Source organism: Aulonocara stuartgranti, assembly GCF_965226115.1.
Source record: "Aulonocara stuartgranti genome assembly, chromosome: 9".
NCBI classification, from domain to species: Eukaryota; Metazoa; Chordata; class Actinopteri; order Cichliformes; family Cichlidae; genus Aulonocara; species Aulonocara stuartgranti.
Genome location: NC_138960.1, coordinates 1,504,050 through 1,522,157, shown reverse-complemented (window position 1 = coordinate 1,522,157; position 18,108 = coordinate 1,504,050). Strand labels below are relative to the sequence as shown.

Genomic DNA, 18,108 nt, shown 5'->3' with positions numbered 1-18,108 from the left:
CAACATGTTATTTGCAATTATTACTTTAGAGCATGTGAAAACAGCACTGGTGATTCACTGGTCATCACATAGAAAATGAAAGGCCATTAAAAACAAGAATTAATTAAGTGGAAGCAAAAAATTTTGAGTGTCTCCCAGATTTTTGTTTGTGCTAGCATTATACACTATCATGCTGATGCATACTTATTTATGTTTAACTAGGGATGCACCGATACCACTTTTTTGGAAAATGAGTACGGGTACGAGTACTTCAGTACACGCTGATGCCGATACCGAGTACTTAATAAAAGCATGATTTAAATTTACAAGTTACAGTCACATAGTCATATGATTTTACAGAAAAACAAGGGACTATTATGGAATTAAGAACATTTATTTAAAATGAAAACTAAAGCATGTTGTATGTAACATATTATAGCAGAGGTGGGACCAAGTCATTGTTTTGCAAGTCGCAAGTACGTCTCAAGTCTTTATCCTCAAGTCTCAAGTCAAGTCTCAAGTAATGTCAGGCAAGTCAGAGTCGAGTCTCAAGTCACTGGTGTAAAAGTCCGAGTAAAGTCACAAGTCTGAAATTTTGAATTTCAAGTCCTTTCGAGTCTTTAAAAAAAAAACGAAAAAAAGCATGTTGCAGTTATATGCTAAATGTAAATATTAGACCATGTAATTTTTAAATCTGTGTTTTTCTCAACACATGACAAAATAGTGAACTTAGAAAATATACACAAATTGTGAAATTGCACCTCTTTAAAATGCAGCTCAATTAAACCTAGCTCCAAGAATAATTTTCACCGACAGTTCGGAGATAAGCCGCATGTTATTCTTGGATGCGCTTGTAGGACTGGCTTTAAAATCGCATGACAAAAATATCATAAATATTAAAAAAAAAACTGCATCACCAACGTAGCCTGGAAACCATTTGCTAGTTAGATGAAGTCAGCTATCTCATCGTAGCATATTTATATACATATTTATAATTATACGGTTCTTGTGAGTGCATACACTCGTGAAGTTTAGTAACTTCCGGTCACTGCAACAAGCCCAGGTACAGTTTACCGACGGATGGGTACAGGACCTTGAAATGCACAAGTGTAGAAAGTAAAGACCATCGTACGTATCATAAGTTTACCAGTCTCACAAATCGTCGTCATAAATACACATTCGTTAACCGTTTATTAATAGGACCTTTGAGCTCAATGGTAATTAATTAGCAGTGGAAATAATTTCTGGTAGCATCACAGAAATGTAGCAGTGACAATAATACTGTATACTGTAATCGCACTGGGCAATTAGCCTGATCTCTGATAACAACGAGACGGCCTACCTGAAGGAGATTAGGAATCTGGAGAACTGGTGCCAGAGGAACAACCTCCTTCTAAACGTCAGTAAGACGTTAGTGGACTGATAGTGGACTTCAGCACTAAGCAGGAGAGGAACTACCAGACCCCCGTCATCAACGAGTGCCCAGTGGAGAGAGTGGACAGCTTCAAATACCTCGGAGTTCACATCACGCAGGACCTGTCATGGTCCTGTCACATCAACACCGTGGTGAAAAAGGCCCGTCAGCGTCTCTACCACCTCAGACGCTTGAGAGACTTCCAACTGCCCTCCAAGGTGCTCAGGAACTTTTACTCCTGCACCATAGAGAGCATCCTGGCGGGAAACATCTTAACCTGGTTCGGGAACAGCACCATGCAGGACAGACGAGCTCTACAGAGGGTTGTGCGGTCAGCTGAGCGCACCATCCGCTCCGAGCTCCCTGACCTGCACTCAATCTACAGCAGGCGGTGCTGGACCAAGGCCAGGAAGATCGTGAAGGACCTCAGCCATCCCAACAACAGACTGTTCTCTCTGCTGAGGTCAGGAAAGCGATTCCGCTCCCTGAAGACCAACACAGAGAGACTGAGGAGGAGCTTCTTCCCGCAGGCGATACGGTCTCTCAATCACACCACCACACAGTACTGACCCACACATACAGTTCTTACACACACACTGGACTTTCTGGACATTGTTTTTGCACAACACTGGTCACTATATTCTTCATTTCCGGTTAATACTTGTACAGCTGCTGTTATTGTGTATATATTTATTTATATTTCTTCATACATTCTTATATAGTTCTATATTGTGTATTTTGTTGTACAGTTATTTTATTTTCAACTTTAATTTATATATTTTATCTTATTCTTTCCCAGTTAAATTTACCCTTCATTCTAATTTGTGTTGTACAGTTATTTCATTTTTAAACCTTAATTTATATTTTATTCCTTCCTAGTTAAATTTACCCTTTTTAATTTTTCATATTTATTTCCTATCTTATTCATAGCCTTTTCCTTTTTTGTTTTCTTTAGGTCACGAGCAGTTGTCCAAGCATTTCACTACATATCGTACTGTGTATGACTGTGTACATGACAAATAAAATTTGAATTTGAATTTGAATTTAGTGATACAAAACAACTGTTTTACCCTGTGAATAAAAGTATATGTTTTTGTCAATGTACCATAATAACAGAAGCGAAACGCAATATTGTGTCAGTACAATTCACTATTTATGCACAATAAACAAAGGAGCGACAATTTCTGTTCAGCGCCAGACTTGCTTGTGACCTATATCACCAATTATGTTATGAAAATGACGCATTAACTACAACAGAGGACTGACCTTTGTGGGAATGCTTGGAGCAGACTAACATGTGAGCTGGAGTGTTCTGGGACGTTATAATTGGTCTTTGAATGGCTGCAATCCAGGCCATCCGTCGCCTCTTTGTTACTTCGGAAACACGGCTCGAACAATTTCTCTTCAACGACGTAATCCGATAACAACCGATCTCTTTACCCGTCGGCTTCCCGTGGCTGTCATGCGACCGGCTATTGCAGTTAATAATACAACAGCTTCTTGACATTTTTGTGTTTCTTTTTATCGCTGTGTGACTGATTTCAATTGAAAGCCTGCGTGCGCTAGTACCTCTTGCCACAAGTTCCCAGAATCCTTTGCGGTTCTACCCGTGAATGACGTCACATTTTCAATCTCTATATAATATGTATGTTAAATTTTATATTTGGGGTGAAATATCAAGTCTTTTCAAGTAAACCGGCAGCCAGCCGTGCCTGAGTGACCGAGCCCCAGGCCGAGAGATGGCGCCGGTGAGGTCGGCTGCCGTCACGACTGCTCCGACCACTTTTTCTTTGTCTTTGTTTTTTAAGTTAGTTTTCAGCGTTTCTAAATCGGCAAAATCACCACCATTGGGTACATTAGGTATGACAGTGACACTCTTGTTTCTATTGGTTTACAATTGTTATGGCCCGTCTAGGCGCGGCCAGACCACAACATAAAGGGTGATCCATCCCCGTCCAACCCCAAGCAGCACGTCACACACTTACTATTTTGTGACAGTGATTTATTTACAATTGGTGCGGTTAAACAAAGGAAGGGAGCATATCATAGCTTCAGGGTGAACCCAAGGCCAAAACAACAAACAAAAGTAGCCTATCTCAGGAGTAAACGAAACTTACCTACTCAAAGGAACTAAACAAAACGACAATCACTTTCCTCCCTACCTAACAAAAACAGGAGAAAACTGATCAACCAAAAAGGCGGTCCACCCCTACATGCTCTTACATTACATAATACGTCGATACAGTGACCGGTCTGCCGGCTGGGTTGGGCCGAGGATGAATGACTGGGCAGTCCCTGGCGGGCTCTTCTTATCCGCTGGCGTCTCCCAGTCCTCAGCCAATCGGTGTGAGCCATCCACCCTGGATGCACCAATCCCGGAGGAGCACCTGGATACTCAAATCCACACACAATTACGGTCACAGTCGTAACAACAATGTACTCACAATTCGAAGTTTTTAACTCCGGATCCGAGCTGGCCGAGTGAGATCTTGAGGGAGAACAAAGGGAAGCGGCGGCGGCCTAGATGGAAGCGAGCCGGCGTCAGGAACAGGCTGAGAGCTCGTGCACACCGCACACCTCTGCCTAGCATCCTGCTCGCCAACGTCCAGTCACTGGAGAACAAGCTTGACGACCTCAGGGCCAGGGTAAAGTTCCAGAGAGACATTCGGGACTGCAATCTCCTCTGCTTCACCGAGACATGGCTGAACCCAGCGGTGCCGGACCACGCCATCCAGCCGGCCGAGTTCTTCTCGGTTCACCGCATGGACAGGACACGGGACTCGGGGAAGTCAAGGGGAGGCGGCGTGTGTTTAATGGTGAACAACAACTGGTGCAACAGTGCGAACGTTGTTCCTCTCACACGCTCCTGCACACCAAATCTGGAACTACTGTCCATCATGTGTCGTCCTTTTTATCTACCTCGGGAATTTACATCGGTCATTATAAGTGCCGTTTATATTCCACCACAAGCGGACACGGTCACCGCCTTATGCGAGCTGCATGAGGCACTCACACAGCACCAGACACAACACCGGGACGCTGCGCTTATTGTGACGGGGGACTTTAATAGCGCCAACCTCAAACGCGCAGCGCCGAACTTTTATCAACACATCTCCTGCCCCACCAGAGGTGAAAGGACACTGGACCTCTGCTACACTACGGTCAAGGACGGCTACAAGGCACAATCCCGCCCTCCTTTTGGCAAATCTGATCACGCCGCCATCTTCCTCATCCCAAAATACAAACATAGGCTGAAACAGGAAGTTCCGGTTCAGAGGAAGGTCGCGCGCTGGACGGATCAATCGGTGGCCGCGTTACAGGACGCACTCGATGACGCAGACTGGGGCATGTTCAGAAACAGCTCCGATGATGATGTCAACGTGTTTACGGAAGCGGTTGTGGGATTCATCGGGAAACTAGCGGATGATACCGTGGAGACAAAGACTATCACAACGTTTCCCAACCAGAAGCCGTGGGTGGATAAAACCATCCGCGACGCTCTGAGATCCCGCACCGCTGCCTACAACACGGGACTCATGACGGGGGACATGGACCCGTACAAAGCCGCGTCATATAACGTGCGGAGGGCGCTGAAAGAGGCGAAGCAGCGCTACGGGAGGAAACTAGAGTCACAACTCCAACAGAGTGACTCTAGGAGCCTGTGGCGGGGACTAAGGACAATAACGGACTATAAAGCACCAACAACCGGTATGACGAACGCGGCCGTGACTCTGGCAGACGAGCTGAACACTTTCTATGCTCGCTTCGAGGCTGCAGCTAAGGTCTCCAACAATGCTAGTGTTAGCGGCGCTAACGGCTGCAGACAGGAAGATACTGCCAGCACCGGAAACGTGCTCGTCATCTCCGAGCATGAAGTAAGGAGAGCCTTCAAGAGAGTGAACACCAGGAAAGCAGCAGGACCAGACGGCATCCCAGGTCGTATCCTAAGAGACTGCGCATACCAGCTAGCTCCTGTGTTCACTGAGATATTCAACATCTCTCTATCTCAGTCGGTGATCCCCACATGCTTCAAAGAGTCCATCATTGTTCCTGTCCCGAAGAAACCCCACCCTGCTTCTCTCAATGACTATCGCCCTGTAGCCCTCACCTCAGTAGTGATGAAGTGCTTTGAACGCCTGGTCAGAGACTTCATCATTTCTTCACTACCAGACACACTGGACCCACTACAGTTCGCTTACCGTCCAAATCGTTCCACAGACGATGCCATCTCTCATCTCCTCCACACATCACTCACTCACTTGGACACTAGAAGGGGGAATTATGTTAAAATGCTCTTCATAGACTACAGCTCTTCATTTAACACCATAATTCCCTCCACACTCACCACCAAGCTGGAGCATCTGGGACTCAGCTCATCTATGTGTCTCTGGATCTCCAACTTCCTAACTGGCAGACCACAGGCAGTAAGGATGGGCGGACATGTCTCAGCCTCCACCACTCTCAGCACTGGAGCCCCCCAGGGGTGTGTTCTGAGCCCCCTGCTGTACTCTTTGTACACATATGACTGTGTGGCCACTACCAGCTCCACCACCATCATCAAGTTTGCTGACGACACCGTCGTGGTGGGCCTGATCTCTGATAACAACGAGACGGCCTACCTGAAGGAGATTAGGAATCTGGAGAACTGGTGCCAGAGGAACAACCTCCTTCTAAACGTCAGTAAGACAAAGGAGCTGATAGTGGACTTCAGCACTAAGCAGGAGAGGAACTACCAGACCCCCGTCATCAACGAGTGCCCAGTGGAGAGAGTGGACAGCTTCAAATACCTCGGAGTTCACATCACGCAGGACCTGTCATGGTCCTGTCACATCAACACCGTGGTGAAAAAGGCCCGTCAGCGTCTCTACCACCTCAGACGCTTGAGAGACTTCCAACTGCCCTCCAAGGTGCTCAGGAACTTTTACTCCTGCACCATAGAGAGCATCCTGACGGGAAACATCTTAACCTGGTTCGGGAACAGCACCATGCAGGACAGACGAGCTCTACAGAGGGTTGTGCGATCAGCTGAGCGCACCATCCGCTCCGAGCTCCCTGACCTGCACTCAATCTACAGCAGGCGGTGCTGGACCAAGGCCAGGAAGATCGTGAAGGACCTCAGCCATCCCAACAACAGACTGTTCTCTCTGTTGAGGTCAGGAAAGCGATTCCGCTCCCTGAAGACCAACACAGAGAGACTGAGGAGGAGCTTCTTCCCGCAGGCGATACGGTCTCTCAATCACACCACCACACAGTACTGACCCACACATACAGTTCTTACACACACTGGACATTCTGGACATTGTTTTCACTTCATTACTTAAATCACGCTGCTGTTATTGTGTATATGCTGCTGTTATTGTGTATATATTTATTTATATTTCTTCATACATTCTTATATAGTTCTATATTGTGTATTTTGTTGTACAGTTATTTTATTTTCAACTTTCATTTATATATTTTATCTTATTCTTCCCAGTTAAATTTACCCTTCATTCTAATTTGTGTTGTACAGTTATTTCATTTTTAACCTTAATTTATATTTTATTCCTTCCTAGTTAAATTTACCCTTTTTAATTTTTCATATTTATTTCCTATCTTATTCATAGCCTTTTCCTTTTTTGTTTTCTTTAGGTCACGAGCAGTTGTCCAAGCATTTCACTACATATCGTACTGTGTATGACTGTGTACGTGACAAATAAAATTTGAATTTGAATTTGAATTTGAATTTGAGAGGCCGGGGGCATCCCACCTCCGAAGTGGCCCGAGCGAGCCCCAGGCTCCAGGCCCCGATAAGCGGCCGACAATGTAAAATGGCGCCAGTGAGGTCGGCTGCCGTGCTGGATGCTCTGCCCTAACTTCTCCACTTTTTGCAGTTTTTCGTCACTTTTTGCTATATCTGCGATAATCTTGCATGGGCATCATGCAAAACAAACAAATCCGCTACAGTAGAGACACTTTGGTTTCTATTGGTCTGCAATACACGAACATTTCACCATGTTTAACTCCGGACCCAACCTGGCCAAAGGAGATCCTGAGAGAGAACAAAGGATGCGACCCTAAGCGATGGCCTCGAGGTAAAAGAGCCGGCATCAGGAACAGGCTACGGGCTCGCGCACACCGTGCACCCATGCCCAGTATCCTGCTAGCCAATGTTCAATCCATCGAGAACAAGCTTGATGACCTCAGAGCCAGAATCAAGTTCCAGAGAGACATTCGGGACTGCAACCTCCTCTGCTTCACCGAGACTTGGCTGAACCCAGCGATACCAGACCACGCCGTGCAGCCGACGGGGTTCTTTTCGGTTTACCGCATGGACAGGACAATGGAGTCGGGGAAGAAAAGAGGTGGTGGAGTATGTTTGATGGTGAACAACAGATGGTGCGACAGCACAAACATCTCCCCACTCACACGCTCTTGCTCGCCCAATCTGGAGCTTTTGATTGTTAAGTGTCGCCCTTTCTATCTCCCTCGGGAATTCACTGCGGTCATTGCCTGCACTGTTTACATTGCGCCTCACGCGGACTCGGACACTGCCTTATGTGAGCTACATGAGGCTCTCACACATCAACAAACACTTCACCAAGATGCCGCACTCATTGTTATGGGAGATTTTAACAGAGTGAATCTCAAACGGACATTTCACAACCTTCACCAGCACATCAACTGCCCCACCCGGGGCACGAGGACATTAGACCACTGCTACACCCCGTTCAAGAACTGTTACAAGGCTCAGCCCCTGCCGGCATTTGGAAAATCGGACCATTCCGCCATCTTCCTCATGCCTGCTTACAAACAAAGGCTAAAGCAGCAACCACCAATCAGGAGGGAGGTCGCTCGCTGGACGGACCAATCGGTGGCCGCGCTGCAGGACGCACTGGATGACGCAGACTGGGACATGTTTCGGCGCAGCTCTGATGACATCAACATGTTTACGGAAGCGGTTGTGGGATTTATCGGGAAACTAGCGGACGACACAGCAGAAAGAACTATCATCCGAACGTTTCCCAACCAGAAGCCGTGGGTGGATAAAAACATCCGCGACGCTCTGAGATCACGCACCGCTGCCTACAATGAAGGGCTTGTCTCCGGTAATATGGACCTATACAAGGCTGCGTCCTACAACGTGCGCAGCGCGGTCCGAAAGGCAAAGCGGAGCTACGGGGAAAAACTAGAATCACAGCTACGACAGTGCGACTCAAGGAGCCTGTGGAAAGGACTGCGGACTATAACGGACTATAAACGACCAGCTTCTTCAATGATGAATGCAGATGCTTCACTGGCTGATGAGCTGAACACGTTTTATGCTCGCTTCGACGCCGCAGCAATTAAAACAACAAACGGCTGCGCGCGCTCGGAGTGCACCAGTGAAGAAAATGCATTTGTCATCACAGAGCATGCCGTGAGGAACACCTTCAGGAGGGTGAACACCAGGAAGGCAACAGGACCAGATGCAATCCCTGGCCGGGTCCTTAGAACCTGCGCTGATCAACTAGCACCGGTGTTCACGGAGATCTTCAACCTCTCCCTGGCCCAAGCTGTGGTTCCCACATGCTTCAAACAGTCCATTATTGTCCCTGTTCCAAAGAAACAACAGCCCGCTTGCCACAATGACTACCGTCCAGTAGCACTGACTTCAATTGTGATGAAGTGTTTTGAAAGACTGATGAGAGATCACATCACTTCTTCACTTCCTGCCACCATCGACTCACTTCAGTTTGCTTACCGGACTAATCGTTCCACAGACGATGCCATATCTCACCTGCTCCACACATCCCTGAGTCACCTGGACACTGGCAGAGGGAATTATGTTAGGATGCTGTTCGTGGACTACAGTTCAGCATTCAACACAATAATTCCCTCTAAGCTTTTCACCAAGTTGACGGATCTAGGACTCAGCTCATCACTGTGTCAGTGGATCCTCAACTTCCTCACAGACAGACCCCAATCAGTGAGGGTGGGAAAACAAGTCTCCCCCTCCATCTCACTCAGCACTGGAGTGCCTCAGGGCTGTGTTTTAAGCCCCCTGCTGTACTCACTGTACACTTATGACTGTGTAGCCACATCCGACACCACCTCCATTGTCAAGTTTGCTGACGACACTGCTGTTGTGGGCCTGATCTCCGACAACATCGAGACGGCCTACCTGAAGGAGATTAGGAACCTGGAGACCTGGTGCCAGGAGAATAACCTCCTCCTAAACATCAGCAAGACTAAGGAGCTGATCGTGGACTTCACTACAAAGCAGGCGAGGAATTACAAACCCCTCATCATCAGTGGCACGCCAGTGGAGAGAGTGGACAGTTCCCGATACCTGGGTGTCCACATCACTCAGGACATCACTCAGGACCACTGAAGGGGCTCAAGAACTTCTACTCCTGCACCATCGAGAGCGTCCTGACGGCAAACATCTGCACCTGGTTTGGGAACAGCACCAAGCAGGACAGACGAGACCTGCAAAGGGTGGTGCGCTCGGCAGAACGCATCATTCAATCAGAGCTCCCTGACCTGCTGTCCATCTACACCAAGCGGTGCAAGTCCAAAGCTAGGAAGATTATGATGGACCTCTCCCATCCCAACAATGGACTCTTCTCACTGTTGAGGTCTGGGAAGCGCTTCCGCTCCCTTAAGGCCAAAACAGAGAGAATGAGGAGGAGCTTCTTCCCCCAGGCTATTCGGGGCCTGAACCAGGTGTAGGACTGGACTCTCCCAAACACGTCACTATAAGAGTGGACTCTCACACACGTCACCACACGCACCACCACACATTTCCTATAATCCTATAATTCCTATAATTTATAATCCTTATCTTTATAATCTCTTCTGCTATTTGCACATTCTTTACTGTAAATTCCTAAGTTAATTTGTAAATTTTTGTAGTAAACTGTAAATTGTAAATATTGTAAAACTTTTCTTCTGTCATTTAATGGTCGGGCATTGTACAGCTACAAGCATTTCACCCCCATGTCATACTGTGTATGGTTGTGTGTGTGTGTGACAAATAAAATTTGAATTTGAATTTGAATTTGAATTTGACAAGGAGTGAGCCGGTGTGTACCTGGACGCCCATCCCCGGACACAAAGAACCACCAACGCACCGATGTCTGAGGGAGTCCGCCACTGGCAGGGGAAGTGGTGGTAGGGGGAGATAGGCCTCCAAACCTTGGAGGGCCTGAGATATCCCCAGAGAGGTGGCGTCTGACACCCAACCTGACATACAGACACAGACATACAGGCACATACATATACAAACATCCATTCCCACCCTCACGCTCTCATATGCACTTACTCCACACTCAACCAACGTGGAGACAGACATAAAGAGACGCTGTACACACGATCACACTCTCCAAGCGTACTCTACAAACCGGGTCTAGGTACCCTTGCCCCTGGAGGGGGGAACTGCACCCAGACCCAGGTGGTGTTACCCTTTTCCCTGCGGTGGGGGGAGGCAGACCGCCCCGACTCCGCAGCAGCAGGGAGGCCCCACACTCCAGACCGCAGTCGGACGGCCAACTCCTCCTAGCCCCCCCGCTCCAGCAGGCCGCAGCGAACGGGGGTGAGAGAAGACTCCAAACCTCCCTCCACCCGCTCATTGTAGTGTTGATGCATGTGTGTTCTAAGGTGCATTTAAAACCCAGGAGGGCATGGAGCTACCTGCCAGAGAGCAGCAGGTAAGCGCATGGTCCCTCCTGCTAGCCCTCAATGTCTACGTGTATTTAAAATTGAGAGGTGGGCAACGACGCCAGGGTTGAGGTGTACACCCTGATGGTACTTTGGACTCCGTGTATCGTGCCCACCCCCAAGATCCTATATGTATGTGTAATGAGAGTGTGAGTAATGTGAATGTCTAAGTTGTGGGATAAAATTGAGGCAGAGGCAGCCAGAAGGGGACAGGGGGGGGGGGGGGGGGGGGGTAGCCTCCTCTGCACCCTGGTGACATACCCCTACTCCAAGGTCCTGCATGTGTGGGTGGTTGTGGTGGAGCGGGAAGAGGGAGGCAGCTGGAGATGGGGAGGGAAGGAAGGGAGGGGCAAGTGACCCCTCCCTGGGGCCAGCTCCCCCGCTGACCCCAGTAGGCACCCCCATACTCCGCGACCCGCCAGGGAAAGGGGGCCCAGGCCCATCCAGACCGGGGCCCAGTGCAGCAGCGCCTCCCGGCCCCACAGAGCCCGGGACAGTCCACCCAACCCCACCACAGAGAAAACTGCACCCACCCCACTATCCACTCATCTTCCAGACTACATAAGACAATAGACGCCCAGGCTGAGATCTTCCTCCACCTTTCCTGTATCTCCCCCTCCTGCAGAGAGAGTTCCTGAAGAGTGGAAAGCTCCTGGAAGATGTGACAATCTCCCCCACCAGTTGAAGAGCCCCCCAGGTGGCTCGACGCACCGGCGGCACCCTGCGCCAGGGCTGGGCCCCCATGCACCCACCCGCCCACAACCCCGGCAACACACCAACCAGGACCCAAGCCCCCAAGGCCCGGCCAGGGCCCCAGCCCAGAGACGGAGCGCCCCCAGAACCTCACGCCCATCCCCGGCCCACCCAGTGGCAGCCAGGCTACCTTTTTGGTGTGTTATAACTGTGCTGTCATTTTCATGTATTTTTCTAATTCCATTCAGATCATTCCCTGGTTTCTTTGGAAAAAAAAGTTTTCTTGGAAAACGAAAGATGCATAATCCAAGGATCCCTGTGACACCACCTTTTAAAGCATGGAAGCCTTTCAGTTTCTATGTATACTTGCTGAACTGTAATGCAGAAACAACACCTACCTCCTCTGAGGAATTTCAGCTTGCACAGGCAGGACTGGGTAAAAGACATCTCACAATGTCCAGGGACATGAACCATGAAGAGGTTTAAGGAATAAATATATAGATTTTCAGACTTACATGTCTCTGTAAAGATCATCAAGTCTGCAGGCATCACAATATTGATCTTCTTCTGCAGTTATTTGGACTTCTTCAAAGTGAATATCCTAAAATGCAGGGTCTGACTGGAGGATGGTTGCTCTACAAGGCTACAGGTAGGGGTAACAAATGTTTATTACATGATAGTCCCATAATTTGCACCTATGTGAACTAGATCTGGGCTCTACTTTTTTCAGGCGGTCAGGGTAAAAGGAAACTGACACTGGTCCCTCCTGATTCTGAAGGTTACACAGGGACCCTAATACGCAGTATGACAGGAAATGGGAAAAACTTGCTGTATATAGTACCTTTACAGCAAGAATTTGACCTTACTCCGTTACCTCCTGATGCAGTTGAATTTAAAAATATGCCCAAAGCACAATGCCAAACATGCAAAGTAAGTCTGCCATTGCATATTTTGGCTCTTCATGTGCAGGAGTGCACAGAGTCTGGGTCTTCAGCTGAGGACACAGAGGTACATACATCTTAGAACAATATATGCATTTATTTTAATGAAATTGCATTGCATTGAAATGGCAATAAAAAAATTGTCCCACTTTTTTTAAAATCTTAATCAGCAATGTTATATGTCTATTAATTATGATAGGCATGTCAAACCGAGGTCCAAATAGTGTCCGTGCAGCCTTCTGAAGAGCACACCGACACAGAGGAATTGGATGAAGAAGTAATATCTTAATATAAATGAGTATAGACCATTAACATAACTACAATGGAACTCTATTCAATATTTTAACTCTCATTTCTGTTTTAGAAACTTCAGTGTCCTATCTGTAACTTGAAATTTGCACCTTATTTCCTTGAAATCCATGAAAGCACATGTGGATAAAGGTAGTTGAAAAAGCAAGGCTTTTAAAATTACATATAGGATATAACATCTTGAGAATTTCCCATTGACACACCAACTTTTTCTTTATTTTTATTAGAAGCAAAAATGTAATAGACGTGGATGAAATTGAGGAGAACATAGTAGAAGAGGACCATATGAAAAGGTAAAAAACATCACACACACAGATGACTATTAATACTCTGAACTGAATAAAGAGTGTTTATTCTTTCATTTATGGATTTTTTTAGTGTCGACGATGTGTTGGATGCGATTTGTCAAAGAGTTGATGTGGAGAAGCAGTTCATCCTTATTTCAAGAACAAACATTCTGGAGAGAGACCTTCTGCAGTGGCAACGTCAAAAGAAAAATTCACCCACTGCAATGTTGAAGGTGTCCTTCTTTGGGGAAGCAGGAATAGACACTGGTGCCTTTCAAAAAGAATTTCTCACAGGTGAACTTAAAGAGATCAATTACTTTTCCATTCGTATTATTTATGTTGAAGAAATGACCAATCTCTAAATTTTATACTTCTGTAATATATATTTTATCTTCTAAGTGAACTCTGCTCCAGTTGTGTTGTAAATATGACTATATTTCTCCTTTACTAAACTATACATCAATCATGTTTATAATTTGGGATGGACTGATATGAAAGTTCTTGGCCGAAACCAAAAATGAGAAAACCAAGGTCGAAAACCAAAACACCGGTAACACAGGGAAAATACTCTTTTTTTTTAAACCATAGCATGGCTGTGATGTGACTATGTTGTGTTATGAGCTTACTGGTTTGGTGTTGATAAAAGGTGTCAATATTATTGTCTCAAGTACACCTTTCTGTATACTATGATTTCTTTTTTGAATCATCCATCCATCCATTTTCTTGGCCGCTTATAATAATAATAATAATGGATACTTTATTGATCCCCATGGGGAAATTACTTGTTTTTCTCTGCATTTGACCCATTCACTCAGTGAAGCAGTGGGCAGCCCACTAAGCAGGCGCCCGGGGAGCAGTGTGTAGGGACGGTACCTTGCTCAGGGGTACCTCAGGGTAGCCGTTAAGTGGATTCGAACCGCCGACCTTCCGATCATGGGGCGACCACTTTACCTACTGAGCTATCCCTGCCCCAAAAATCCCTTGTGGGGTCGCGGGGAGTGCTGGTGCCTATCTCCAGCGGTCACAGGGCGAAAGGCGGGGTACAACCTGGATGGGTAGCCAGTCCATCGCAGGGCATCTTTTTTGAATCAACATTTTCATTTTGAATGGAATTTTTACATATCTGGAACAGATGTATGATGTTCCTTCAGTACATCTGTCATGTTAAGCCTTCAAAATCAGTGAGACACATTATGATATATATATATGTGTGTATATATATGTGTATATATATATATATATCAGTATTGCCTCAAATGAAAAAAATACTGTGATATGAAAAAAATCTTATTTCACCCAGCTCTAAATGAATGTTTTACATCGGATAATTCATAACTTTCTTCTCTCAATAGAAATGGTCGCCGGAATCAAGACTCGTTTCTTTGAAGGACCACCACATCAAAAAAGTCCACACTATTCCCTTACTGACTTTGACAGTGGACTCTTCAGGCATGTTTATTTTAAAGAAAGGGAAAACTGTCATGTTTTATAGTATAAGCAATACACTCATGCTGTTTGTATAAGTAGGACTGTTGGTGAGATTCTGGCCGTTAGTTTGGCACAAGGAGGTCCTGCCCCTACATTTTTCAGCCAGTGGGCTTACAGTTACCTCTGCAATGGGCAGATCAACCCAACACAGCTGGATAAAAATTACAGTGGCAGATTCACAGTTGCGGTTACTGATTGACCAGGTGCTGTATAACTAGTAAAAATATTGCCTTAGTACACATTGCAGCTATATAATTTCATCTCTTAAATTACTTTTAGGTGGAATCTTCAACTGAGCAGTCACTTCAGGGCCTTACTGATGAGATTTTAAACTGTGGATTCACTGGAGCCATCTCGGTTCAAAACAAGGAACCGATTGTCCGGTATGCTGTGACAGGTTTTCGTTTTTCAAGGTTCAAGGTTCAAGGTTCTTTATTATTTGTCACATGCATAGTTATACAAGTATAACACACGGTGAAATGTAGCCTGACACGCTCCTCGACATGTGCAAAAATTGGGGGGGGGGGGGGGGGGGGGGTGTAGAGGAAGAACATTATATATATGTATATATAGTATATACACTGGGTGAATGTGCAGTAGTAGCAGCAAGCAGGTGAATTCTGTACATTAATATGAATAGATATCTGACTATTTTACAGGATAGACAATATAAACATATTTAAAATTAAAGGAATTGTGTCTGGAAGAGTCCTGTCTCAGTCAATTATAGATGATGTGAGAGGGCGGGTGTGTGTGTTTAGGGCACGGATGGCTTGGGGATAGAAGCTTTTCTATATGAATGTAAGAAAAATAGCATCTGAAGATGTTGTTTAATCTCTTTTTTTGTACCCACAGAGCCATTACACTCCATGCTGTGCTTAGATTGCAGCCAATGTTGGAACAACTCAAGGAGGGTTTGCAGCTGTATGGCCTCCACCTGCTGATTAAGCAATACCCAGAAATCTGCCAGCCTCTCTTCGTCCTTGGGGGAGATGTGAAAGTGAGTACAAACGTATTTTCAGTTTTACATGTATGTATTACATACATTTACACATTTTGTTACATTACAGACACAAATATGAATCTATTTTATTTGAACTCTAAATGAAACACCTACACAAAGTGGTGTACATTAGAGAAGTGGAACAAAAATCATACATGATGCCAAATATTTATTACAAATAAATAACTGAAAAGTGTGGTGTGTGTAATTATTCAGCCCCCTTTGGTCTCAGTGTAGTCAGTTGCCCATAGACATTTCCTGATGATTGCTAAACATACAGTAAAGCCAGGGCAACAATAGAAAAACAAAACATTTCCATGTGTTAGAACGGCCCAGTCAATGTCCAGATCTAAATCCAATCCAGAATCTGTGGCAAGATCTGAAAACTGCTGTTCACAGACGCTGTCTATCTAATCTGACTGAGCTGGAGCAGTTTGGCAAAGAAGAATGAGCAAGAATGTCAGTCTGTAGATGTGCAAAGCTGGTAGAAAAATACCCTAAAAGACTGGGAGCTGTAATTGCAGCAAAAGGTGTTTCTAAAAAGTATTGACTGAGGGGGCTGAATAATTACACACACCACACTTTTCAGTTATTTATTTGTAAAAAAATGTTTTGAATCATGGATGAATTTTGTTACAATTCCCAGTTGTTTACCACTTTTTATTGGTCTTTTATGTTGAATTCCAATAAAATATATTCATGTTTGTGGCTATAATGTGACAAACTGTGGAAAAGTTCTAGGGCCCGAATACTGCATCCCTGAAGTAATCAAGCCGTTGGGTTGCTTTGCTTTCTAATATCATCATAGGTTAGTGCCGAGTTTGTCATGGCGTCCATTCACCCTCAGCTGAGTGAGAAGGGAACCTCCAAGCATCAGGTTGAGCTGGACCTGGTTAACTTCATTCAGGACTTGCTTTATGAGTCAGAAGGTAAATGGTTATTTTTGTCTAGTTTATAGTTGTCACATTCCAAAATTATATTCTAAGGTTTTAGTGACAAAAGTTACACTTGTATCGAATTCAAATATTTAGATATTTTTTTTGTCCAAAAGGCCAGGGTTCTTCAAAACGTCTTAAAATTCACTCTTATCCTAACAGAAGGTCAAGAACATGTAGCTGACGAAGATGGCCCAAGATCTATCACACCTGCCAGGTTTCTGCAATGGATCACCGGTCAAGGCCATGTTACTCTCCTCCCCTCAGAAAAGAAGGACTTTGCTGTGGTGGTAAAATTTAATCACAATTGTGAAGCTGACTTTGGAAATCACAGCATCTGCTATACTGTTGTGTCATCCTGTGCTAAGACCATTGTCCTGCCTGTGAAACATATGAAGTCCTATAGTCAATTCAGAATGGTTCTGCTGGAGGCTTTTCATCTTGGCCAGGAATTTAACAATGTGTAAAGCATTGTCTATCAATAGTTTTGAGGTGTAACTCAAAATGCTGCTCCTTCCATTTAATGTTCAGGAAGCACATTTCAAAGTTGGAGATTGACAGCCAGAGTTCTTTAATGAGTGGCATGAAGCACACAAAAACATACAGGTTTACTGTTGAAAAATGTGCCAGAGACAAAAAAAATAGTTTGTAATGTGATGTTTGAGTGTTCACATAAACATTTCCTGGCAGGTTCATTTTACATGTATATCACATCAAATAAAGGCCTGAGCTATTCATGAACCTTCTCTGGGTTGAAAATTCAAAATAAAAATGTTGCCGCCTAGGAACGGTGAGCTAGTACAAAGTTAAGTACATCCAAATAAATGTCTCGGCCATGTGACTGAGAGGGCCTTGTTACATTGACAGTGTCTCTTAGTCTTGCCATGTCCTCCTCAGATGTCCTCTATCTGATGGAAGAATTACTCCAGGATTGCTCCCATCCAGCTCACCAATAGAGTTGACATCTAAGTACGCATCCTCGAGTTCCTGTGATGATTTAAAAAAAAAAAAAGATATTTCAAATGACAATTCAAAAACAGTGTTGGGAATTTCAAGACAAACAGTCAGCTCCATAAATATTGGAACATGGGAATTCTACTTTTGGCTCTATATGCCACGCAATGGATTTGAAATGAAACTAACACGATTGGCTATAACTGCAGAGGTATTTGAACTGTTTTCATATGTGCCTTCCACTTAAGGGACCAAAAGTAATGGAACAATTGGCTTCTCTGATGTTCCATGGCCAGGGATGTGATATTCTTGTATTTAGTGAAGCAACTCCTGACAAAAACAGCAGGATAAATTTTGAAGTGTTTTGGGCAATATAACTGCTCATATTCAGCCAAATGCTTCGAAACTCATGAGGCAGCACTTG

General features: G+C 45.2%; 2 protein-coding genes across 3 annotated transcripts in view; one reads left to right on the top strand and one right to left on the bottom strand.

Annotated features, from left to right (window-relative positions):
• The window catches only part of LOC309713869 (G2/M phase-specific E3 ubiquitin-protein ligase-like), a 234,809-nt gene that overhangs the window by 23,507 nt on the left and 193,194 nt on the right, over positions 1-18,108 (bottom strand). The gene's annotated exons all lie outside the window — the stretch shown is intronic.
• LOC309714569 (uncharacterized protein) lies at positions 14,971-17,197 on the top strand (the record flags this gene model as incomplete). Its single annotated transcript, XM_082547113.1, has 5 exons — positions 14,971-14,995; positions 15,072-15,175; positions 15,648-15,792; positions 16,604-16,724; positions 16,893-17,197. Exons 3-5 carry the CDS (start codon positions 15,685-15,687, stop codon positions 17,195-17,197), a joined length of 534 nt encoding a protein of 177 aa, XP_082403239.1. The 5' UTR covers positions 14,971-14,995; positions 15,072-15,175; positions 15,648-15,684.